Below are 25,815 nucleotides of genomic sequence, written 5' to 3'. Positions count from 1 at the left end.
TAGCCTCCCTTCCAAGAACCCGGAGCTTCCAGGAAACATGCCAAGCCCCTGTCCCTGCGCCGCCACCCCCCAGTAGAGACTTTGCATCCAGCTGCCTGAGGAGGAGGCTGAAAACTGACCACTGGGGAGGGAGCGTGGCCATCATGGTCCCAGCGGCAACAGCAGCACTGACCAGCAACAGTGCAGAACTAACACTGACCTGGTCCGGGCCCTCGGTGCCTGGGAGCAGGTAGTCACGGATGAGGAAACAGCAACCCAAGAACACAACAAATACAACAGTGGTGGGACACTGCCCCATCACACCTTATCCGCCTCACAAAGGAAATGGAAACACAACCTGACAACGATGACAAACCAATGCTGTTAGGGCATGGGAGGGATGCAGAAATGACAACACAATGACAGAAGACAACTCCAGGCCACAGTGCAGAGGCAGAGGGGCCAGCGTGACATGACAATCACACCGTGTCACAAGTGCTACAGTCACACAACAATAATAATACACACAGTCGTGCAACAGCTCCAAGGATGGCAGTGATTTAATCCTTTGTCTCTGGACAGCTCTCCTCCCGCCCCGTGGGTGCCCCTACTGATGTGCTGTCCATTTCAGAAATTAAATCAAGCAGCAGGGGGAGGATGGGGTTCTTGGCCCTGACGCGGTGACAAATGCTCCAAAGGAATCAGCTGTGAAAAGGTTGTTAGAAGCCAGGATGAGAGACAGAGACAGGATGAGGTCATGGACATGGAGAACACAGAGGGACAGAGCTGAGGGCTCCCTCACACCTGCGCGCACACACTCACATGGGGACCGCATGCCGGAACAGGTCCCCACTCGGGCGTCCTAACCACACAACTTCACGCTGCCACACATACAGGAAGGTCACCCACAAAAAACAAATGTACACACAGCAGACGTCCGCAAGGTCACAGTCGCACAGGGACATCATCCCCCCTCAGGGATGTTAACACTTGACACAGATCACAGGCACACACAGAAGGACACTGGCACCAAGGGGCACAGTTAGACACGAAGACAGTCTCACATACGGGGGGACAGTTTAGCAGGGATGCAAACACACAATGGGATGGAAACAGAGGGACACTGTCACACACAAGGCACAGTCTCAAACACGAGGACACAGTCACATGGAGACACGATCACTGTGGGGCATGGCCTGTGAGAATACAACCACACAGAGCCACTCGGTCAGAGACTCAGCCTCGCCCACCCAAGAACACTGTCTAATGCCCACGGTCAGTCTCATGCTCTCTCGGCAGCCTTATGCCCAGGGCCGTGGTCACACATGGCCCCGCCTCGGCATACAAGGCATTTGCTCTCGTCCAGGGCAGAGGCCAGGCCCATGGGCGAGACCACCGGCAGGCCCTACCAGTCAGCTCTGGGGTCGAAGGTAGGCCAAACACAGGCAGGGGTCGACGGGCTGGGCTGGTGGTCCCTTCAGTCACTGCCCACTGGGGAGCAGCCCTGGGGCTGGTCAGGCTCTCTCTGGGTCTCAGTATTGGTCTCCTAAGGAGGCCACAGGAGCCTCAACCCACTGCCCTCCTTGAACCCATAGCCTTGAGGGTGGCAGAGCTCGGCCAGCAGGGTCTATTCCATGCCTCAGCCCTAGAGACGCTCTACCCACCCTGCCTTCTGCTGAGGAAGGGGCAGGACCCAATCCTGGAAGGCTCCTCACACTTGAACCTCATCTGGGGGGTTTCGGGTTCAGACCTCAAGCTCATGTGGCCATTTGAGGTGCTGCCCCAAATTCAATGGAAGGGCTGGTGGTCAAGTTAAATGGGCACCTGGCTCCCTGCAGCTGCTTGCCCTATGGGCTGGGAGGATTCAGTTCTCAGTGGACAAATGTGGGGGGGTGGGGGGAAGCTGCTAATGGCCCAGGCCGGAACAATCCCTCCCCTCCAGCCATAACAGCCCAGTGGTCTGTCCCCTTCCACAGGGCACCAGCTCTTTCCCACCTGTTTCAGTTCTCTCCCACTTAACCCATCCTGTCCATATTCTACCATCTCCCTCCCCATCTTCCATCCAGGATGGGGCTGAGAATAAGAAGGGACCACTGGTCTTGCCCACTGCCTCTTCTCAGTGCCTCCAGCTGCACCCCCTCAAGTATCCAGAAGGTGACCCCATTCCAGCCAGATACTGTTGTACAAGGGCCCTGACTCTAGCTGCCCCTCTACCCCACCCTACTTCCTGTACTCTATACCCACCCTGGTGGGAAGAGGGACAGATTAAGCTAGAGAAACCATCAGCACCCCGTTTCTCCATATTTCAGCACCCAGGAACCATGACCGCCCAGTGTAACTGTGAAGGGCTGGGCCTATGAGACCACGTCAGTGTGTCACCCTCCATGTCAGTGTCCTATGACACGCCCCTCTGGGTGTTTGTGTGTGACGATACCAGTGCACACTCGTGTGTGGCTGTGCCCATGAGGCTCATGCCCGCATGGGGAGGGGGCTGGCGGGGGACTCCCTGGGGTACTCACCCTGCGGGCTGTGTCTCTGGGCGTAGACGATGGCAGTGGCAGCAGCAAGCACAGCACAGCAGGCCCACGGGACGGGAGCAGCCATCTGTTGGGAGAAACGGGGGCAGGGGTGGGAGTGGCTTCAGCCCTGGCAGAAGCCCCCTCTTGTTCATAGGCAAGACTGGGAAATCCCAGCCTTGGGGCCAGGGTACTTTGACCCCAAATGCCCTTCTTAATGGGACTGGGGATCCTCCTTAAAGCAAGAGAAAATGACATTATTGGCATCTGTCGGCAAAGACGGTAGAAGACAACCTACAGCGGTTTGTTGTTCAATGTTGCTGCCGGTGGCAGGAGGGAGTCCACCGCAGATGAGTTACAGAACACTGGCAATGCCAGGACCATTCTTCTAAAAAAAAAATAACTTTACTCGTGAGGCTGGCTAATTAGTTAGAAACATCACAGACCAAAAGGATAATGTTTTATCTTTACTGGGTCCCCTACTTCTCCAAGTTGCCTTGAATGGAAGGTCCCCTGCCAGCACCTGGGGAAAGTCCCTTGCCTGAGGCTTAGGTGCTCAGGAACCCCTTTAATCTGTCCCCTCACTGCCCATGAGCCTTGCCACTGAGCTCTGGGAAACTGAGAGCAGCAGAGTACTGGGGACGTGTGGTACGCTGGGACCCAGGTGAGACATGGAGGTTGTGCATTTGTCTGTTTGCATATTTGGGTGTCATCTCCATCTACACGTGGTTTTTGCTTTAGTGTACACCAATGACCAAGAGAAAAGTGAAGTATTTTCACAAATAAGTCATTGTTAGGGACCCCAACCCATCCCTTCATCAGCCGTAATCTCCAGGAGCCTGTGACCCCCGTCCCTGAAATGTGCACCAGCATCTACACACACCTATGTGGCAGTGACAGCACACTCAGGCCACATCCCCAGAAGCCAGGCTGGAGCTAGTGCCCACCCGGCCCCGGCGCCCACCTGTTATCCTACTTCTGGGATGGGTGTAGCTGTATCCACCCCCCCAAGCACATGTCCGCACCTGAAGGCAGGAAAATAAATGTTTCCTGAAAACAAACAACAGGAAAACAAGTGTCCTGTTTCTGTCAACCAGAGGGAAGCAGAGACCCAGAGAGGGACAGTGTCAGAGATACAGCCAGACATACAGCAAAGACACTGGTCAAAAACACAGCCCAAACAACTGGACAGTTCCCCAAAGAGACAGCCACATGCACAGCTGGAGACACCATGAGAAGGCACTCAGACAAAGCCAGAGAAAATAGAAATAACCAGAGACAACCAGGTGCACAGCCAGAGAAAGTCAGGGAGTGGCCAATACACAACCAAAGAACCTGCCAGAAACACTGTAGAAGACTCAGCCAGACACAAACAGACATACCACTAGAGGAACCATCAGAGATATAGCCAGAGAGCTAGAGACACTGCCAGGGGAGCTGTCAGAGATATGGCCAGAGCAACGGTCTGACACACAAGCAGAAAAATACCAGAGAAACTGACAGACAAGAACAGGCATACACCCAGGAAAACAGCTAGTGAAATAGCCGGAGACACAGCCAGATGCTCAGTCAGGAAGTACCCGTACCGCTAAAAACACTGCCAGAGAAACTGCCAGACAGAGAAACAGCCAGACACACAACCAGAGAAACTGACAGAGACGCACTGCCAAATACATCCAGAGAAACGGCCAGGGGGAGAGCTAGAGACACCGCAGAAACAGCAATAGCAGAGGAGAGACAAATGTGGGTGTCAGAGCCTGTCACACTTGTGGGGGAGGTTTGGAGAGAATCAGACTTCCTGAGACTCCTTTATGAAGAAGGCTTCTGCCTGCCCTCCGCCACTTCTGGACCCTCACCAGGTGAAGTCCCTCATCTGAGCCTGGGTTCCCCTCACACATAGCTGCAGGCTGCCCCTCCCTGGCACAGCTCCTTTCCCCATGCCCCATCTGGCCTTGGCTCCCCTCCCACATCAGTAATTCCCAGGCCTTAGCTACCACTTGGCCCAGCTCCTCCTGACCCTCAGCAACTCCTCCAACTTCAGCTACTCCTCAAGACTACGAGGTCAATACAGTGGCCAAAGTCCAATGGCCAGCAAGCGGCAGAGCCAGAAAATGAACCCAGGACTGTCTGAATTCAGAGCTAGTGCTGGAGAAAGAGAGAAAGAAAGAGAGGCTGAAGGCCTACCCATTCCCTACCTCAACCCCTGCAGAGGCCCTCAGTCCCTCCACCATCTCTGCCATCTGTCCATTCCTTCCTCCTCACAGCCAGGAGGATACCCCACTTCGGTGCCAGGCCCACTGCCCACCACGTGGGAGGGAGCAAGAGCCAGAGGAGCAGGTGGAATAGACCCAGGTCAGATCACAGGACAGAAGAGGCTTGGCGGGAGGGACGAGTTGTCCAGGCACGATGTGCATGCATGCAGACACACCCCCCACACACACATACAACAGGCACACGTTCAGGCTCCTGCAGGGGGAGGGGCGGCTTCTTCATCAAAGTCGCCTCCATCAGCTGGATGAGTTACTGTAAGGGCCGGGCCCTGGGCCAACGGGGCTGCAGCCATGAGAGACGGGCACTGCTGAGAGCGAGCGATGCAGAGGGTGGGGGATGGGGAACCCAGGCAGACACTGTAGGGTCTGGGGTTGGGGGGCACCCAGAGAAGAGAGAGACCCAGAGAGGCAGGGGGAGAGGGAGAGGCAGGAGTGGAGACCCCAAGAGACAAGGTGAGACTGAGACAGGAAGAGATGGAGAGAGAAGAGACACAAGGAAATGGGAAGCACAGGAGATGGGCAGAGATTCAAGAGCAGAGCTTGAGACAGACTCAGAGAGGATGACAGAGACGCCTGGCAGGGTCTTGGTGCCTGCCTGGCAGCATCTCTCACCCGTGCAGGTTCTGCAGTGTGAGCAGAGGATGGAGGCCAGTGCAGCAGCACTGCCTGAAGAGAGACAAAAACAGGGACTTCCTGGGGACTGTAGGGCTTTTCCTGGGAATCCAGGAGCTCACACTACACGCCACCTCCTCCCTGCCCCTCCCAGCCCAGAAAGTCCTAGGTCAGTTTCCCTGCCCCCTTTCCTCAGAGTTCCAGGGGGTCTCCATTTCCCAGGTGGGGAGGCTGAGGCCAAAGGCACCCAGGCCACACCTCCACCCTGCCCTCGCTCACCTCAGGCCGCCCAACCCCTGGCCAAAGAGCATTTTCCCCAGGAATTTTCCAAGTCCACACCCCATGGCTCTGGTATAAATCTGGAAGGAAAATCCCATAAAGCCTCAGATAGGGTTATGCAAACTGGCCCTGGCTCCCTGCAGAATCGTCCCCACCCTCCACCAACAGGGGCCAGTCGGGCCTCCAACCCCGATGCTAGAATGAAGAGGGAACAGAGGGCACCCCTCTAACAAGAAAGAAGCCCAGTGCTCAGCAGCCCCTAAACCCCTGTCAGCACAAGGGACCCAACACCTCTCCTGACCCTGAAGTCATCCTTATACATGCAAAACAAAGGTGCAATACCAAGGGACAAATCCTGGGGCCCCACCTTACTGCCACTGTCACAAAAACATCATCACACAGTGATACCATCATCCAGCGAAAATGACACGGTTGCAACAGGGACAATGATCAGCAGTGATCCAACAAACAGGACCTTGATACCCACCGACACAGACAGAGTGGCAGGCACGCTGGAAGGAAAGATGCAATGAGAATGACAGTCATGCAGATTGACACTGACACAGTCGGACTCAGTAACAGGGTAGCACCAGTCCACAGTAAGACTGACACCATGGAGGCTGATGGTCACCCGCAGCAACACCGACAGACACACTGACACCATGATGGGCTCCAGATCAGGGACCTCAATGACCTGTTTCTGACCCTAGCTTAGGATCCAGGCCACAAGACTCCATTTCCCAGCCCAGAAATGCCCTGACTGCCCCAACCCCCAGCCCGGTTGAGGGCCCAACCTGGGGAAGGGGAAGTACAAGGCCTGGAAAGCCCTAATTTTCCCCTGCAGACAAAGCGGTTTAGGTGGGGTTCACAGGCCTGACCCTGGGAATTCCTGCTACATCCGGGTTTGGGTGCAGGACGGGAGGGCTGAGCAGCACCAACGTGGGTCTCAGCTGTAACCGTGTGTGAGTGCTGATCTGCAGTAATATGCCCAGAGCTCCAGGGAGCTGGTGGGCGTGGGTGTGCTGAGGGTCAGAGGTCAGCTCAATCAGGCATGGAAAGTGAATGAGTGGGGAGGCCTCAGGTGGTGACCTCAAAGCAAGGCTACCATCCTATCTCCCAGGTGTGGGAACTGAGGTCCAGACAAGCTCAAGGGCCTGGATGTTCCCTGACCCTGGGGTTGGGGAAGGGTCGGGAATGTCCATCCCATGAAGGTATCTGTCCCACGTCAGGGCCAAAGTGACATCTCCAGTGCTTCCAGTTCTCTCACTGGCAACCCCAGACTCCAGAAACCCACGGTGTGAGGAGAAAGGCACCCTTTGTCCTGGGGCCTAGTTCCTGTCCCCTCTCCCCACAGCAGCACTGGAGAACAAGGCAAGAACACTGGACACAGCCTGGACGAACAGAGTCCAAGGCCTGGGGAACTCTAGAGGCCTCAGACCTGCAGAGGAAAGAGGTTGGAAGGAGGAAGAGAGACACATCTTCTTGGAGATAGAGAGAGAAAGCGAGAGACAGTGCAAGGGCAAGAGACAGGGGTGAGGACGTGGTGGGCAGGGAGGGAAGGTACTGGCCAAGGGGGAGCCTGGGAGAGACAGTCAGGGCCAGCGGGAAGCTCCGGGAGGGGGAGGAGGGGCCAAGGCCGGGAGGCCCCTGGATCCCACCAGGCCCAGGCAGCCTGGACAGCGTGGGCGGAGGGGGCGGGGGCAGAGGCCTGAGCAGTCCAGGGGCTGGGGCTGGGGGGTGCAGACCAAGGAGGGAGGCCTGGTCCCTGGCAGCTGGCCAGGCAGGCCCCCCACCAGGGAGGGGGTGGGTCCGGGTCAGGGGCCAGCTCCTCGGCGGGGGGGCTGGCTGGCCAGGCAGGCTCCGACTCCCCAGGGCGTCTCTCCCTCCTATCTCTCTCCAAATCTCTTGTCTCTTTCTCTCGTCCCTCCCTCTCTCTGAATACAGACCTAACCCTTCTCTCAGCTCCCAGTGCCCCCACCCCTAAGTGGCCTGAAGGACCCAGGAACCAGGTCTGGATTCAGGGTTCAGGCCCTATCTTCTCGCAGGCTACCACATCCCCACCCACTGCAGGGCCACTTAGACCACAGACCCCAGTGCTCAGGGGAAAAGGCCCCACCCAAGCACAGGCCCCCTTCCTTCCCCCTTAGAAGAGGGCAGAATGAGCTGAGCACCAGTGGGAGGGGGGCCAAAAGGGAGGCAGGGGGAGCAATCCCCCAGCTCCAGCCGCTGGCCGAAGTTGTGGAAAAGGAGGCGGCCCAGTGTGAGTTGGGGGGTGGGTATCCGCACCTGCTGCTGTGACCTCCACAGCCGGAGATGGGGGCCTGGGGGGGACAAGATTCCATTGGATTTTGGCAGCAGACTGGACTCTGAATGCTTACCCCCACCCCCAGCCTCCTGCACCGCAGGGACCCTGAGATCAGCATGTGCGTGCCCTGCTGCACGTGTGTGCAGGCGTGTTGTGGGGGGAACAGGAGCCCTCACACAGTGGGCCTGGCTGGGCAGCTGGGGAGGTGTCTGGGGAGGTGGGAGCCTGGATCCCACCAATCTGTGTCCACATCTAGAGGTCCGTTTTGCATGGTGCCTGATGGCCTGGGCCCAGGCTTGTAGATGTGCACACAATGAAGGCTTGGGCTGAAGCAACCCTCTAGGTGCAAAGGGCCTGAGCTTTCTCCCCAGAGAATCATGGGGGCCCCCCCCCCCCCCCCCCCCCCCCCGCCTCTCAAATGAGGAGCAGAAATGGGCAAATAAGTTCATATCCTCCCTTTGGGAACATGGGCTCTGGACAGCTTCATAGAACCTGAGGCATAAGCACCAAATCCACCACCCCAACCTCAGCCCAGAGTCCCTTGGGCTTCCAAGAGAATCAGGACCCTCCATTTAGGAAAGGCCCACAGGCCAATTAGGTTGTGGGGAGAGGGACTGCTTCTCTTGGAGGGACAGAAAGCTGCAGACAGCTGGAAGAACTCCGTGAACCATGGGGGATGGGCTGGGTGATAGGGTCAAGGGAGACTTCCCTTAGCCAGGGGATGGAGGTTCACCAGCGATGTGACAGGGGCAGGAGGGAGACTGCAGGCCCTCTGCAGAGACAGAAGTGTGGATAGAATGGCCTTACAGATTTGGGGGCTAGGATAAAGGCCTATTTGCCTTAGCATCTTCCACCACATCCCACTTCTGGCCCCATTACTACAATGGTGCAGACATACCCTTGAATACATACCCAGACGCCATATGCATGCAAGTTTGTACACACATGCGCAGGGTGGGGGGATGTGGAGGGGGAGAGGGCACGCAGCGCATGTGAAGCATTGGTCTGTAACAAAAAAAGCCCGAAGATTGTCTTTCCGGTAGAGCCACGGTTGAGTGGGGGAAACAGAAGCTTCGAACGTCTTTGTGGGACAGTGTACTCTACTCCCTGCCCCCCTAACATGCCTGTGCACAGTGCATACTACTTCGGAGGAATCTTCTGGTCTGCTGGGCAAGAGCAGGCCATCCTTCCTCCCCCTTACTCTCCCCTCTTCACAGTGGGGAAGCCAGAGCAATCTGTTCCTGATGGGTAAACACAGGCGTGAGTACGCACACACACACACAAACACACACACCAGCCACTCAGGGTCACACGGCACCCGGTGCTCTCTTCACCCCCAGCCGTGGCACACACACGGGTTCTCACTATCACCCAGCAGGGTTCAGCAAAGCCATACACACACACACACACACACACACACACACACACACACACAGCCACAGCTTTGCAGACACACCCAGGCAGCCTCTCAGACACTGGCATTCAGAGGCAATATCATGGCCACACATCACGTCCTCCCACGTGGACACTGGCTGCCACAGCCTTGCACACGCTGGTGTGCATGCACACAGGCATTATGGTCACAGTCACACGCACACAGACACATGGACTCCCTCACACACATTCATTCAAAACGGTTGTGCTCTAACATATGGATACCATCACACGCTCTGAACAGTCCATCTTCCAAACACCATCACACACCTCCAGAAACTCAGAGTCCCCCAGTCCCCCTAGCCTCTCACACTCCCACACGAGGCTGTGGGAAATACACAGATACACGCTCAGAGGAGCTGCACCATGCTGGGACCTCAGGCTATGGAGGCTGCACTTGGGGTAGGAGGACAAGCCCAAGGTGGCCTAAGGCAGGAAGGGGAAGAAGAGGGGGAAGTTTCGTGTCCCTTAAAAGTAAGGAATTAGATGGTTATTTCCTAGGCAGCTCCTTACTCCCCTAATTTTGCTTTCAGCCGCTTTAGAAAATGAGGGGAGATCCAGGCCAGACGGGAGGGCGAGGGAGCCCCTGTATGAGAAAGATGGCAGCAACGAGAAGAGCAGAAGACAGAAAATCCTAGAAACCAAGCCCCTTCCCCTAGCCCTTCTGCAGGATGAGAAGCAGCATGCAGCAGCTCTCAGCCTTGCTACCTGTTGTGTGACCCCAGGTCTGTTTGAAACCTCTCTGTAACCTACAGTTGCCTAAAGGACACCCAAATGTCAGGCCTGGCTGCAGAAGGGGGAGGAAAGAGGTACAGGGAGGTAGGAGGTGGGACCACAGCCTCAGTCCTGTCATCACTCAGCAGGTCCAAAGAGAGGTAGAAGCGGACACTCAGCAGCAGGTGAACAGGAGGGCGGCAGGCCAAGAGGGTGGGGATGCTTCCTAACCAACCACGAACACAGAGTCCTAAAATGTCCCTGGACCCTGCAGCACCCCCCCCACCCCCCCACCCCCCGCCACACACACACACACAGGCACCCCTTGGCAGCCGCAGGGACCATGGAGCCATGCTGGGTCGCTGTCCAGGCAGAATGGAATCTGGGCTGTGCTGGTCTGGCCTGGCCCCAACCGGGGAACAACTGGCAACCCTGTTGACATCCTCACCACCTGCCACTCCAGGTGTAGCTGGGTCCCCAATGTCCCCATCCTAAAGGGAGCCTAATAGGGCTCCATGGAAGCCAGGCAGGGGGTCAGACAGGCACCAGGGCTCAAGAAAATCAGACAGGAGCAACCATATAAAGCCAGGTGTAGGGACTTATGGAAACCAGGCAGCAGTCTAAGGAAAGTAGGCGGTGGAGGCTTATGGAAACTAGGCAATAGGGCCTAAGAAAACCAGGTGACAGGGCCCAAAAGAAGGTAGCTGTGGGAGCCAAGTGAAACCAGGCAGTGGGAACTGAAGTTAGCTAGGAGGTGGGGATGAATGAAGCCAGGCAAGAGGCCCACAGGATGTGAGAAAAGAAAGATATCAGGAGCTCATCACCTCTGTCTAGATGTCACCCCCCACACTCTGGGCCTCTCTCTCAGTAGCCCCTCTCCCACCCAGCCGGTGGTCCCCTCCCCCAGGCTGCTGGACACAGCCAGAGCCCCTTTCCTTCGCAGAGGCCTGGTCCGGTTGCAGCCAATGGGCCCCGACTCCATCCCTGGGACCTCAGGAAGTCCCAGTCCCTCCCACCGGCTGCAGAGGCAGGGGGGCTGGGGGGGGGCGGGGGGAGAGAAAGAGAAGAGAAGGGAAGAGAGACAGCTTGGCAGGGGGAGCGCGCCGAGCAGCCGCGGGGGGCGGGGGCCGAGAAAGGAGCGGGAAGCTCCGAGGCGGGCTGGCGGGCTGGCGGGCGGGCGCGGGCGGGGGCGTCTCGGCGGCGGCGGGGGTGACAAGTCCGCCGGCCCCGCGGCCGCGCGCCCACTGACCTGGGTCCCCGCGCAGGCGCCCGGTCGGTCGGTGCCTCCGGCGCTCCGTGGGTCCGCCCCGCGCCCACGGGCATCGGGTCCCCCGGGCTCGGGGCTCGGGCGGCCCGGGCCAGGAGTCAGGAACGGGGGCCCCGGGAGTCGTGGAGCGCGGGCGGGCGGGTGGGCGAGGGGCCGGGCTGGGCCAGGCCGGGGGCGACGCGGGCAGAGCCGCGAGCGAGGCAGTGAGCCGGCCGGGAGGAGGGGGAGGAAGGAGCGCGCCGCGAGCGAACGAGCGAGCGAGCCGAGGGAGCGAGTGAGGGACGGCATGCAGTGAGGTCATCCTTTGAATCTAATTGTCTGAGTCAGGAGGAGATGTGGCACTTGATGCAGGGGGAGGGGAGGGAGAAGGGACCCTCCCGGCTCGGGGCCGGGCCCCTCCTCACACCCAGGGACCGCCGAGGATCTCCCTTCCCCGGCCCCGCCTGGCCCACGAGAAGTCCGCTCGGCCAACTCCGGTAGGGGCTGCCCGTCTCAGGGCTGACCTCTGCTGCCCGGGGTATCAGTAAGTGGTGAGATATGGGACCCAGTCATTCAACTTTGGGACACCTTCATACTTTGTGAGAGTGATGGGAAGTGCCCTATCCAGGCACAGTTCATCTTCACGCATTTTTAGGGGGTAATGGGGGGCCTCCAACCCTTCTCCAGTCATAGTCCTGCCCTTTGATGGTAAAGAGGGAACTTCAGCCAGCCTTCCAAGTTACCTCTGGGCATTTTAGGAGCACTGGGCCGTGACTCTATTCCCCAAGCCACTTCTTGCTCTAGGAATTTGGGGGGATTTGGACACTGAACCCCAGCTAAGCCTCCGGCCCTTTGGGAATGACAGTGCAATGCCACCCAGTCCTCCAGTAACTTTCTGCACTTTGGGGGTCCTCAGGAATCTCCCCATTCTGCATGCTTGACCCCACCCCCATCCCTGCAGGAGGAGGAGGGGCTGGGCCAGACTCCTAGAGTGCCCAGGGGGCTGCCCAGGAGATCAGGCTGCCCAGATGGTGGTGGTGATGGGCAGAGGGGGGGGGGGGTGAGTCAGAGGCTGGTTCCTGGACCTTTTGGGTGTACACACCCATGCATGTACATATGAGCACATGCACATGTGCATACATACGCAGGGGGTGGGTATCAGGCAGCTGGGCATGCTCACACAGAGGGCCACACACCCCTCCCCTCGCCCTCGTGGGGGAGGGGTGATAAATATTTAAGGGGCTTTTAGCTCTGAAGGGGCTGAAGCTGGGGGAGGGAGGGGGATCCACACTGCCTGATTAATGGGGTTACGGGCTTGGATCAATCCGTCCGCCCGCCACTCCCTCCTCCCTCCTCCTCCCTCCCTCCGCCTAATGCGCTTTATCAGGAGACGCTTTTCTGACTTGGCAGCGTCGGGCGTTTTAAATAGACCCATTTAGAGCAGGGCTTGGTGGGGGGAGAGATAAGGGGGAGGGAGACAGAGATTGAGACAGGCTGGGAGACAGAGACAGGCCCCGGAAGAGAGAGACTAGGAAAGGAGAGACAGAAGGCGATGCAGAGACACGGAGACAAGGGACTGACAGCGAGACTCCCATCAAGTCTCGCTAGCGAGAGAAGGGGTGACAGGAGGCCAAAGGGAAGCTGCCCCCCACCCCAAGAAGCAAAAACAAACAAACAAGAGACGGAAACAGGGAGGAAAGGAGCCACTGGCCGCAGGAGAGACCCAGAGAGAGGCTCTCTGAAAGCTGAGTGCTAGCCTGGGAGACAGTAGATATCTTTTATTTCTGAAAACAGTTTTTCATCCACTTTGTTAAATTAAAAAGCTGTTTTTAAAGTGTTGCTGGAGGTGCTGCTGGGGGAGGGTGGACTGAACTGCCAAGTCCTCCCTCCCAGGCCTCCTCCTCAGCCCCCACAGAACCACAGAAACTGCCTCAGTCTGAGCCCCCAGGGCATTCTCCAGCTCCCCAGCTCTCTCCGATCCTCTGGGATCCTGAGGGACAGGGTCAGGGCATCTCAGCTACTGTTCACTGGCAGGAAGTCCTTCCTGCTGTCTGGGCTTAGTCCCTCCTGCTGCAGGGAACCCACTCTCTTGCCTGACTCCACTAGCCTTGTCCTCTCCAGCCCCTGGCCTGGAGCTCCTGAAGGTGTTCCAAACTTTGGGGGAGGCTTACTGGGGAGGGGACAGGGTGCCCTCACAGCTCAGTAGCTCACTTTCCCAAAAGGCTATCAGACTCCTCCCAGGTGTGACCCCATAAATATTCATTGTCTTCTATTGTTCAAATCCATTTCCTAGCCTCATCCTAGGCTGGACTTCTATCAGATATCCCACACCCTGTCCTTGAGTCCTGTGGGAACAGTGAGGTGGAAACTTAAATCTCCATAGTCCTCTGGGACTTCCCTTTCTCCTCTCTAGGGCCCTGGCCCCATCTTAAGCCCCTTTTCGAGCCGTGTGTCAATCTGAGATACCCCACCCTATGCTCAAAATCACCCTAGTCCTAGTTCTGAAGGATCGGTCTCCCCTACCCCACCCCCAGGCCGGGAAAATGGCCAGTCTGTTTGGGAGCTGAGATGAAAAGCCCAGGCAGCCTTTGTGGGCCTCTGGCGGGTTTCGCACAATAGGCCCTTCCGTTCCGCTCCAGCGCCTCAATTCCTTGGACGCCCCCTGCCCGGGGCTGCCAATCCGGGGGCCTGGCCTGGCCTGAATGAGAGGTGGGGAGAGTCAGGTCCAGCCCTGCACTGGTCCCAGAAGACTCTAGACTTTCCGACCCCCCATCCCATCATCCCCAAGCCCAGCTGCATCCCCAGTCAAACCAGAGAGGTGTTTCAGGGGCAGAGAGGAGGCCTGGGGATACCCAGGCAGAAACACACACCCACACCCAGGATTCAGCTTTATTTAAGGCAGAGCCTGTTTTCCTGACCTGGCTTTGCTCTTGCCTTTGTGACCACGGTTTGGTTAAGTCTCTTCTCTTCTCTGGCCCTGTCTTGGGAGCACGAAAAGTACTATCCAAGCTGAGCCCAAAACCTCAAGATGGGGAAGGATTGGGGAACAGAAAGAAGGGATCTGAAGTCCTCCTTCACTTGTGTCTCCCAGACCTACAGCCCCCCACACCTGCCTGGCGCCCTGCCACTGCCCTGCCCTGCCTGGGCCCCTGCTCCTACCTCTTCACCACTGGCCGCACACCAAGTGCATCAACGTCCTCCTCCTCCTTCAGGCCAAACTCTTCCCAGGACTTCCAAGACCAAGGGGGCGGGATGACGTGACACGGCTGGATTCTGGAAGGGCAACGGGCACAAATCAGAAATCACAGTATAGCCACAGGCCTTGGTCCATCTTAGAGCTCATTCCACACTCCCACCCCCATTGTGAGAGGGGGAGACTGAGGCAGGCAGCAGGTAAGTCCCTGGAAGAGGAAAAGCTGGAAGTGGTCCAGACTCCCTTGCTGACTTCGGGTGATGAACCACAGGGACAAAAGGAGGCCAGAAGCCAGAGCTCTGACAAAGCATACAGATCCATATGCACACGCCCCCACAGGCAAGCCAGATCCCCCACACAGCCAGTTCCCAGACACAGTCATCTAACACACACATTCTCACACACACACACTCACACATGCACACACGCATACAGAGACACATGGTCACAGGCAAAGTGTAAACATCCACCATCACACCAAACTCCTCTTTCTCGTCACCACCATGATTCACTGAGCACCTGGATGTGCCAGGAGCTATCTAGGCACTGCCTATGCATCATCTCATTTAATCCTCATGACTTCTCCATGACCTCATGTTTCTATTATTATGATTCCTATTTGACAGCTAAGGAAACTGAGACTCAGAGAGATTTAGTAATTTGCCCAAGGCCACAGAGATCATCAGTTCCAGAGCCCAGATTTGCGCCCAGGTCTAGACCTGAAACCTTTCTGCTTATACCAGTTTGCCTCTGCAGGTCTCTCGCCCTCCTGTTCAGAGTGCCTTTCCCAATGATATTAGCAGCAAGCACTTGTTTGCTGGGTCTTTGATTAGCCAGACACCGTGATAAGCACTTATACAGTTTTGTACTGAATCATGAAAATAACTTTCAGAGGTAAGCCCCCTTCCATTTAATAGATGAGGAAACTGAACTCAGAGCAAAAGCCCAAAGTCACATAACTGGCAGCTGGTAGTGGGGACTGGTGCTAAACTCAAGAGATATCTTGACAGCCACCGTTGTTTCTACAGACTCCAGCTATTTAACGACTCCTTGCCTTCTACAAGCCCCCAAAAGATCCTCAAGGTCCAACTGCAAGCTCCAGCTGGTCCCATATGTATCTGCCAAAGGTGTGATCAAATGCTTAAACATACCCATTAGAAAGGGACTCCATGAATGTCATCCAGCAAAGATGCAGAGATACCACTAGCCACTAAGCCAGAAACTAAGACATGGTGCTGGAAACAGGCTGGCCAACGATGACAGATACAGACACATCAAGACACAGCTCCAAAGAGCGAGAGACAGAAGCCAGAGACAAAGAGACACACATCAGGCCACAGAATGTCAGAGACAGTCAGAAAAGAAGATGAGAGGAGTAGGGGACAGGCTGACTTGAAGAAACAAAGACAACGTGCACAGACACAGAGACATATAGACTCATCCAACCTTCACAAGGAAAAAAAAACTGTAAAAGCAAGCAAGACTCGGGCTCTGTGTGTGTGTGTGTGTGTGTATGTGTTGGGGGGGTACGTGCATAGTCTGTATCGCCACGCACATTACACCAGCTGCTTCCAGCAATTTCATCTGATTAATAATAAATGTCCCGTAATTACAGGCGCTCCCCCAGCCCTTCTTCCTGTTTTTTGTCAGCTGCCGCCAGGCCAGCCCCCACAGACCCCATGGCCTCCCTCCATCCTCACCTGCTGCCTTCTAGGAGGCTGGGAGAACATGGGCTCATGTGGGAGGCCACACCCCCAAACAGGGGGGAATACCCACGTCTATCTTAGATTACTGCCCTCTGCCTCAAAGGAAGAGGTCGTCTCACTTAGGTCTCACCCAGAAATCTCTCTCCGTACCCTTGCGATGCACAAGAGGGAGGGCCGGAGGGCCCTCGGCCCACCCTTTATCACTCACTGGCTGAAAAAAATCTCCATGCATGCGCTTCGCCTTGGAACCCCACAGCCTCAAAGGAGGAAGGAACCAGCAGTGGAGCCCCCACCCCATCATTCCAATGCCAGGCAATCCCAGAGGCTCTGCCCACTTAGGCACCCTCAAGCACTGGGCATTTAGTGGCTTCACCCCCCTTCCATTCCTGAGCCCCCCAAGTCTACCTCCTTCCAGGCCTCCCACCCTAGCTCTCCAAGGCAGCTCTATCAGAATCAGCTGCGGGTTTGTGCTGATCTGTTTCTAATCGCTGGGGCCTGGTTCACGCTTGCCCCCCCACCAATATTGATTCCATTATTTGGAGAGTCATTGACGTCAGGGTCTTGGATGGGTGCCAAAACCGCCTTCTCTCTGGGCCGGGGCCGGGGCCCGGCCCCCCCACTCCACGATTTCATGGAGGGGCCCAGAAAGGTCAGCTCACGGGCCAAGGTCACATGGCATCTGCCCTCAGAGGCTGGGTTCCTTGTGACTTTGGAACCGCAGCCGGGCAGCTCCCTTCTCCTGGGGAGAGGGGCTTCACAGAGGCGGGGGGGGGGGGGGGGGGGGGTAGAAATGAGGTGGGGCCTATATAAGGGAGTCTGCAAGGACCTCATTGTGACTCTGGTTGCAAGAAAGAACTTTGAGGGTGTAGAGATGGGGACAGTGGTTCACAAAAGGCTACTTGGAGAAGATTTTGTTTTCTTTGCCACACACTTATTTTGGAACATCCTAAAGCTGGACTTGAAATGGTTCCTGCCAACTACTTGAGTCTTATGGCTGATATTAGATGTATCTCCATACTCTCTGCAAAGGAACTTTAGATCTAAAAGTGTAGGATAGCAGATTACCCTAAACGTTGCCATAATTTTACTAACTGGTACCACTAATTTTATAAATCTTTGCTCCATAAAAAGCAAAGGTTCTGTCTCCTGTGCATCTTTCACCAATGCTGCCTCAGTTTCCCCAGATTCACATACTCTCCAGCAGCCTGGCTCCGGGTGTGTGTCTCTTTCCTCTCTGTCTCTCTCCCTCTCTATCTGACCAAGATGCAGCCACTGCTACACCAACCCACGCCGGCAACTCCTGGGATGTGGCCGGACGGGATATTTTTAGGATCTGAACCCTGTGTTCTCAGACAGATGTTAATAACCAATAAAGACAGACTGTGGTGCCCGCAGCATCTACACAGGCTCAGAGCCCAGCCCTTAGAGGCCCGGAGATGGGGTTGGTTCCCTCACCTAGATCCAAGAAACCCAGACCTAGAGAGAACAAGTGACATGCTTATGCCTGTGTGAGGAGAAAGGGACTTCACCATCTTCTGAAAAATCCTGAAGCTGGGGAGAGGACAGAGGTGGCCTCTCACCTCTGCCACAGAATCAGGGTCATCGCCCTGCCCCCATCTCCCCTAGTCCAGACCTTTCCAAAGAAGAAGGTGTCTGTCTTCCTGAGAACAGGGAAGTCCTTTCTGTAGCCTGCAAACCACTCAGGATTCCCGCAAGCCAAATAGGGGTGTACAACAGGGGCTGTTGGGTTTCAAACCACAAATCCTGGAGAGCCCTTCTCCCTGTGGTCTGTCCATCTCAATTCATTCCATGACACTGATTGAGTGCTTACTCCCTGTGAGCCACTGGGGTGAGAGCTGAGGACATGGAGGGTGACAGAGACCTGACCCTGCCCACAAGGGACATTCAGTCTGATGGGAGAGAAAAAGAGCTAGAGTGCACTCAACACTGACCTCCTACTGTGTGCCAGACCTGTGCAGGGCAGGAGGTGCAGCAGTGAGCAAGCAAGACCCTGACCCTGGGCGCCACAGAGCTCACAGGCCATTGCCACGCCGCCCTACTGGGTGCCGTGACGGAAGACTATAGGTAGATGTTGGAAGCCACACTAAACACCCCAGTTTGGAGAACACTGCCCTCCTGCAGGGGTGAGGATTCTTCAGTTCATTCTTAAACTCCAGGAAGGTTTCAGGAGGATGCCAGATGGGCCTTCGTGCTGATCAGAGGCACCACCATAGTCTAACTTCAGTCCCTCCCCCTGCAGCTCTAGTGCTAGTGTCTGGGAGCTGGTCCCCACAGCACTGGGGTCAAACTCTGCCCCCACATCTGTCCTAGCTCCTCCTTCTACTCCTTGTCCCCCAGAGCTCCCAGCTCCAGTGACCCCTAACCCAGCCTGGCTCTGTGCTTGGAGGCTCTTTGCCCTCTGCAGAGATATAGGGAGTGGTGACCTCTCTCAGTTTAGGAAGACCACTGGCCTCCCCAGTCCCTCCCCACAGGAAGCCAAGAGCCTGGGTGAGTGTGATCACCCAGGGCCACAGGAGTTAACCCAGATGAGGTCTCCTCTGCTCCCCCACCCCCACACCATGGTGGATCTGGAAGAGGGGTCAGCTCTTTCCTCTCAGCCTCCTTTGCTCTCTGCTCCCCCCCAAAACCAGGCACACATGGTCCCCCCCAACCCATCTGCATTTCAAAGAAAATCCGCTCCATATGTTTCCAATTCATTTACACTTCAACTCGCCATGGTGGTGGTGGGGGGTGCAGAGAGAAGGGCGCCTTGCCTCCAAGCCCCCCACCCCCATGGGGGGCTGGAGAGCATGTGTCCCCTTTAGGGACAGGAAGTAGTTACAACCCAGCCATCTCAGCCTGAGGGGGGCTACAGGGCCAAGTTCCTGGTGTGTGGGCTCCCTTGAGGAGACAGTGTACCTAAGGTAGCCCCATTCACGTTCCTTCAGAGGGGGAGGGAACATAAAGCCCAGGCAAGTGTCTCTAAGACAAGTGGAGTCCCAGGGCTGGCCATTAGTTAGGCCCCCAGGGGGCCTGCGCTTCTGGGGAGAAGGAGGTGTCAGAGAGTGGGGAACCTGGGCATACCTTGGAAACAGGATAAGGGCTCCACAGGCATTCCAGGAGACACTCTGAGACATAATGTGACATGGCCCCCCTAACCCTCTCCAGCTAGGGCAGAGGAGAGAGGAAAGGGAGGGCCCCAGGCCAGTCTTCTTCTCCAGCTGCTTTCTCACTATGGCTCTGCCTTCGACTCAAGAGATTCAATACCTTGGGATGGACTTTAGAAGGGTCGCCAGGCCAGTCTTTACATCCCTCCCAATCTAGGGATGACTGGGATGGGGCGGGGGCATGTCTTGGGAGGATATGAGCCTTATTTCCCCACAACTGGCCCTCTCTACAACAGAGGAGTTATCTAAGACTATATGAAGACATGGGACAATGCATACACATGGCACATGGGGTACTTGAAGGGTACATATCACCCCTGCAACAATGAACCACTCAGAACTTTCTGCCAAGACTCCAGTGTTCCTGTGCAAAGAAATGCGGAAAAGTTCAGCTGGGTCAGTGTTTCCCCCCTTCCCCCCCAGCCCACTGCCTAAGTGAGGGACATGATCGAACGTGTATCCACCACCTCTGGAGGGGACATGTCTTGAAACAGTCTCCGTTCCTCATCCCAGTTGCTCAGATATACACCAGAAACCAAGGAAAGCATGGGCATGAGTATTTGACTAGTAGTCCTAAGTTCCACTGGGAGCACCAACCCCACGATCCTAATATGGGTCTGAATATGAACCCAGGATGGAAGTGTAAATCTGGATGTCAGTCTAAGTGTGAGTGAACCCCAGGGACCCCATGTGACTTTGAAATTTTCAAGATGGAAATGTAAGTGTGAATGTGAGCCCAGGATGGAAGTATGAGTATAAATGAAAGCCCCAAGGTCTCACAGTCAGAATGTGAGCTCCAAAGTGGAAGCACAGTTCTGAGTGTGCACCTGACCGTAAGTCCCAGGTGTCTCATGTTGAGTCTGAATATGTGCTCCAGGACTGAAGGAGGAATCTGATTGTAGGTCCTGGAATTCTCATATAAGTCGATGTAAGCATCAGAGTTCTAGTGTAAGTCTGCGTGTGAGCCCTTGGTCCTAAGGGCATTGAGTAAGAACTAAGGTTCCCCTTTGTGAGTCTACATGTGAGCCCCAAAGTCCCCATGTAAGCTTGGGTGTGAGCATTAGGATCCCAGTATGATTCTGAGTGTTAGCTCTAAGATCCTAATGTGAATCTGAGTGCAAGCCCTAGGATCTCATGCGACTCTGAAGGAACCATCAAGAGCCTGGCATGAGTCTTAAGTGTGAGCACTAAGTTCCCCATGTGAATCGGATCCCCAGAATCCTCACGTGAATCTAAGTATGACCCAAAAAGTCCTAGTGTAAGTCTGAGTGTGAGCACCAGGGTATCTGTTTGTCTGAATGTGAGCCCCAGTACAGATGTGAAGCCTGAGTGTGAGAATTACGGCCCTAGTTTAAGTGAAAGTATGAGTCTGAATATGGACCCCAGTGTCCTGTGTGAATCCTTCAGTTCAAATGTGAACTGAAGGGTTCCCATGTGAGTTTGGGTTTGAGCCCCTGGGCTTCGTGTGACTGAATATGAGACCCAAAATATGAACCTGAGTAAGCTCCAGGGGATTAGTGAGCCCCAGGACCCCAGTGAAATTCAGAGAGTGAGCTCTAGGTCTCAGTGTAATCCTATGAGCCTCAAGGTAGAAATGTGAATCTGAGTGGTAGCCTAGAGTACCAATGTGAGTCCAAGTGTGAACGGCGTTGCAATGTGAGTCTGAGTATGAATCTCAGAACTGAAGTGTGTATCAGGATGGGATCTGTTGTCCTGGTGTGATTCTGAGTGTGAGACCGAGTCTGAGTCTGAGTGTAAACCCCCCCGAGACCCTAGAATGAGTTTAACTGTCCCAGTGCAAATCTGCACACGACTTCCAGAGCCCCAGGAAGTAAAAACATTAAACTCCTTGTCTCTGTAGAAGACTCAGGGTCCCAGTTGGAATAGGAGTCCTAGCCCAGTGTGAACCTTAGCTCCATCCCACCAGTCCTAACTAGGAACCCCAGGAACCTGCCTAAAGGATGGTGTTTTGTATGGGTTGTGACAACGGAATCGGAGGTTAACGCTTATTGAGACACACAGACCCCTCCACCCCCCAACCCCTGGATAGCTCGACATTCACAGGAATATCCAAGTGTTCAAGCCACATCTGCACACATGCACTGGCATACACTCACACATAGAGTTAGACACACAAAAATACACTTGGTGTTTCAGACCCCCTGGACAACACAGCAATTACAGATGCACAAATGCACCAGCATTTCAGACCCTCGTCCATCTCAGTGATTACATCCACACAAACACTCTCAATAATAAAGACACAAACATACACCAAATATTGCAGGCATAACAACCGGTGTTACAGACACATTCCTACAGCGACATGCAGACACATACACAATATTGCAGACAAGCTGCCAGCAACACACAGACGATTCTCAAAGAGAGGGACTAGATGGAAAGAGAAAGAAAATCCTGAATTTTCAACAAGGCGTGAAATAGTCCTACCCGCCTGAAGCTACTGAGGGGGGAGGGGGCCGAGGCAGTGAGCGAGCGCGAGAGCTAGACGCTGGAGGAGAGGCTTAGGAGAGGAGAGGAGCCCAGGAGGAGAGCTGTCCGTCTGGTGACCTCCCCGTGGCCCAGCCCCCACGCACGGGGAGATACACTACTCCGAGCAACACAGGGACACCCAGGCCGGCTCACAAAGAGCTGCACCAGAGGAGACACACAGGGCAGACTCACAAAGAGACACTTGGGATACACCATAGGCTGACTCACACGGACACACAACGCAGTAGGACTTAAACGAGACACACTGGAGGAGACCCACTCCAAGGGGATACACACAGGCGGACTCACGTGGAAACCACAAGCAGGCTCACGCCGAAACACACACACACAGAAGCAGATTCACACGGACACACACACTAGCAGACGCGCAACCGTCGGTTCACACCCCGGGAGCTTTGAAGTCCAGATTTTGGCCCGAGGAGAAAGCCGCCTCACGGGAGCGCGGAGGTCACTGAGACACCACCACCACCACCGCCCGTTCTCAGCCCCGGAATTTTCCCAAAACCCGCGCGCGCGGCTGGGGGGCGGGGGAGAATAGGGACGCTAGGACAATCCGTCCGGATTGTCCGCCCCCAACCACCACCACGCCCAATCCTCCGCGCGCCCGGACGTGGGGGGCCGCTTCTCCTGAGCCCCCGCCCCCGAGTTTGCAGGCAAAGTTTCCCGTGAACTTTCCTGTCGCCCCCCGGCCGCGAGCCCACGCGTGTCCCTGCTCTCTCCCCGCGCGCACGAGGGCCGCGGATCTCTGGGTCCGCCCGAGGGTTGGAAGGTCCGGCAGCGCGCGGTCCGCTGCGGAGTACTCACCGCGCCCTCGGGCCGCCCGGGTTCCGCGCCGCGCCCTGCGACCGCCCCCGGCAGGGAGCGAAGCAGGGAGCGCAGGGCTAGTGTCGCTGCCCAACCCCGCCACCGAGCCCCACGCCGCGTCGGCTGGAGCCGCCGCCTCCGCTGCCGCCGCCCGCTCTGCACCGGCTCCTCGGCGCTCAGCGGCTTTAACCCCCCCATCCTCCTCCCTCCCTCGCGCGCTCCCTCCCTCCTTCCCTCGCCCATGTGACCGCGGGCGCCCGCTCGGCCGCGCGCGCCCTCGTTCCCCTCCCCCTCTCGCCTTCCCTCCCCGCGCCTTCGCGGCCGCGCGCCACGGCCCCCTCCCCGCCACGGCCCACGCGCGCCCTCGTCCTGGCACGCTCCCGCGTCTGGCACGCGCGGGCACGCTCGCCCTGCGCAGCCTGTGAACCCCCACTCCAACTCGCCCCGCGCTGGCATGCGCCCTACCCCCCGCTGGCACACACGCCCGCTCTGACACGCGTGCCCCCCTCACACTCGCCCTTGTTCGGGCACGCCTTCCAGACGGCTGTGGCCCTCGCGCTTCACGCGCAACCCCGGCAGCGAGTCTCACAAACGCTCGCGCGCACACACCCACACCCGCTCCGCCCGCTCCCCTAGGGCCGCTGGGCGCGCAGCCCCCGAGGTCGCTCAATCTCACTCACTCGTCATGGCCAGGTCTCTCTTGTGCACACTCCTATACCTTCGGGCCCTGACTGCCTCACACCGACATCCTAGCACACCCCAGGCCAACTCTCAGGGTCCTCCCTCCGGCACTGCGCGCGAGCCAGAGCCCCCCCCGCCCCCACTCCCGACCCTCCTCCCGTCACATATAGACAAACCTTTCGTCTTGGAGGGAAGGGGGACTTTACTCTTCCACGTCTCGGGTAGGCTAAGTTGGGACCCCAAGCCCTCACCTCCCATCACGTCTCCGGTGACATCATCCCCCTCTCCTTCCTCACCCCCAGGGGCATACGCCTGGGGAGAAGTCTCCACTGGAGTAATGAAGGAGAGAGAGAGGGTGCGTCCGCGGTACCAGGGCACCGGGCACTAGCCTCCAAGAGCTTGGCGCTGGCGGTTCACCCCTCAAACCTTCCTTTCGCACCCTGGGCTTCAGAGGATCAGTGTGCTCACTTCAGTCGCCACCCCGGGACTCTCGTCTGGCTGCAATGTGGGGAATTAAGGTTAGACAGCCGGATCAACTTCTAAGACCACGCGGGAACCCAGTGGAAAGGGTGAATGTCAGAGGCCGGAGAACCAGTGGCTCCCCCCTCTCTGCCCCAATGGGTTTTCACCTGACCTTTGACCCACAATCCCTGCGCCTTCGGCTGACCCTTTCTCTCTCCAGGGAACTGCTCCAGGGCTGGGGTCGGGGAAGAGAAAGGAAACAATCACGCAGTTTCCTCACACCTTCCGGGAGGAGACAGCCCAAAGCGCCGGGCCTCTTCCCTACAAATACCATAGAGACTCGGGTTGCAGAGAGGTAAAACCTTCCCGCCACTGCCGGGTCTTTTCACTTTCACTTCCGTGGCCGCAGAATCCCCCAGTGCAACCCACAGAGGTCTGAGAGGGCCAGCGGGACTTAAGAATACACAGCGAAACGGTGGCACCCAGCTGAGATTGAGCCCATTCCCATCCACAATAGGTGTCTCCTACCCGGCCTCTCTGGGCCCGCCAGCCTCCAGGTCGCGGGACCTCAGGCCAGGATGCGACGGTGGGTGTGGGGGAGGGGCAAGGGTGGAGTGGAGCGCGACAGAATCTGTGGGGGGCGACAGGAATCGCCCCTCCTCCTGCGCCGGGGCTGTGCCTGGGTGAGGTTCAGAGCCGACGGGGCCGCCCCTCCCCCCCAGGGGTGGACGGGTCAGGTCTGTCAAAGAGGGGCGGGAGAGGGTCGGCGGGGCTTCGAGATCGGTGGGTCATCGTGGGCTGACTTGACATCCGGAAGCCTCCGCGTCCCGGGCTCTGCTGTGTTCTGCCAGATTGCGAGCAGCCGGGAGTTCAGCTCCAGACCCACGTCCGCTTTCCAACTGGGAACACAGGAGCTGCATGCCGGAGGCTGCCGTCGGCTGAGCCACAGTCAGCGGGTGACCACGCAGCGTCAACGCGGGACCGCTGGGGTCGGGAAGCGGACGTGCCCGTGTGTGCGAGGGTGGAGGAGGCCGAGGGGCGCACGTCGGACCGGGTCCGGGCGTCTGTCGGTCGGCAGCAGCTCGGTGCGCGGGATCCTGAGGCCGCGCCCGCTTCCCCGGCGCAGCAGCGACACCTGGCGGCTGGTGACCGGCGTGCTTTTCCCTAGGCTGACGCATCCGCTTCGGGCAGAGGCAGCCTACGGCCCCCTCTCCATCCCATCACCACTGCCTGAGCTAGCACCGATTCTCCTCCCACCTGAGCTGACGTCACAGAGTACTCTCGTGTTTCCATTTCTGCAGCCTCCGATGCCTCATCTGCACGCTAGCTTCTGACCATCTTAAGCCTCCCAGTAGAACCCTCCTGTGGCTCCCCATTGCCTTGGGGGCAAACGTAGGCTTCTTAGGGTCTTTGTCCTGTCTCCTCCTCAGCTTTATTAGGGGCTCTTATTCCAGGACGCTCCAGCTCCAGCCAACCCCCTTCCCTGCCATGGTTACGTATCCCTAAGTCAAATCGCACTTCATTACACTGATCTCCACCTCATGCAGGCACTGGCTCTCCCGTCTTCACCTCTTTCAGTGCGGGAACTAATATCCCAGAGGCAGGAGCCCTGGTGCCCTGCAAGTGAGGGGCGTCTCAGATTTGGTAACCCTGGGAGGCCTTGGGAGATTGGAAGAAGTTCTTGACTTTGAGTTCTTTGAGTCTTACACCCACCATTGAAAGGGTGTCTTTGATCAGGACTTCTGGCTCCACCCTCCACCCTTCACTCTGGCAGGTGATCTAAGCTTGGACCCCCCATCCCCATCCCCCAGCAGTCAGTTGGGCCATCCCAAGCCTTTGGGGAGCAAGGACCCTTCCCCAGTCATACTGTTGTGTCCACAAGGAAAGAGAGCCCCCCCTCCCTTCTGTGTGCCATCCTTTAGACATCATGCTG

At 57.0% G+C, this 25,815-nt stretch overlaps 1 protein-coding gene across 5 annotated transcripts in view; it reads right to left on the bottom strand.

The window, feature by feature from the left end:
• Positions 1-24,205, bottom strand: part of CNTFR (ciliary neurotrophic factor receptor) — a 40,117-nt gene extending 15,912 nt beyond the window's left edge. The window contains exons 1-3 of one of the 5 annotated variants that reach the window (XM_077147879.1): positions 24,055-24,205; positions 14,515-14,628; positions 2,499-2,583 (exon numbers count right to left, since the gene is read on the bottom strand). In XM_077147879.1, coding sequence (XP_077003994.1) covers positions 2,499-2,583 — 85 coding nt within the window. In that variant the 5' untranslated portion in view covers positions 14,515-14,628; positions 24,055-24,205. Of the gene's footprint in view, positions 1-2,498; positions 2,584-14,514; positions 14,629-22,739; positions 22,831-23,419; positions 23,505-23,596; positions 23,719-23,859; positions 24,023-24,054 lie in introns of those variants that run through there. The other 4 variants (XM_077147880.1, XM_077147878.1, XM_077147877.1 and 1 more) reach the window with 4 other exon arrangements.
• Positions 24,206-25,815: the final 1,610 nt, after the last annotated feature.

Source organism: Tamandua tetradactyla, chromosome 2 (assembly GCF_023851605.1).
Source record: "Tamandua tetradactyla isolate mTamTet1 chromosome 2, mTamTet1.pri, whole genome shotgun sequence".
Taxonomy (NCBI): Eukaryota; Metazoa; Chordata; class Mammalia; order Pilosa; family Myrmecophagidae; genus Tamandua; species Tamandua tetradactyla.
The sequence above is the reverse complement of the archived record's forward strand: the minus strand, read 5'-3'. Positions and strand labels throughout refer to the sequence as shown.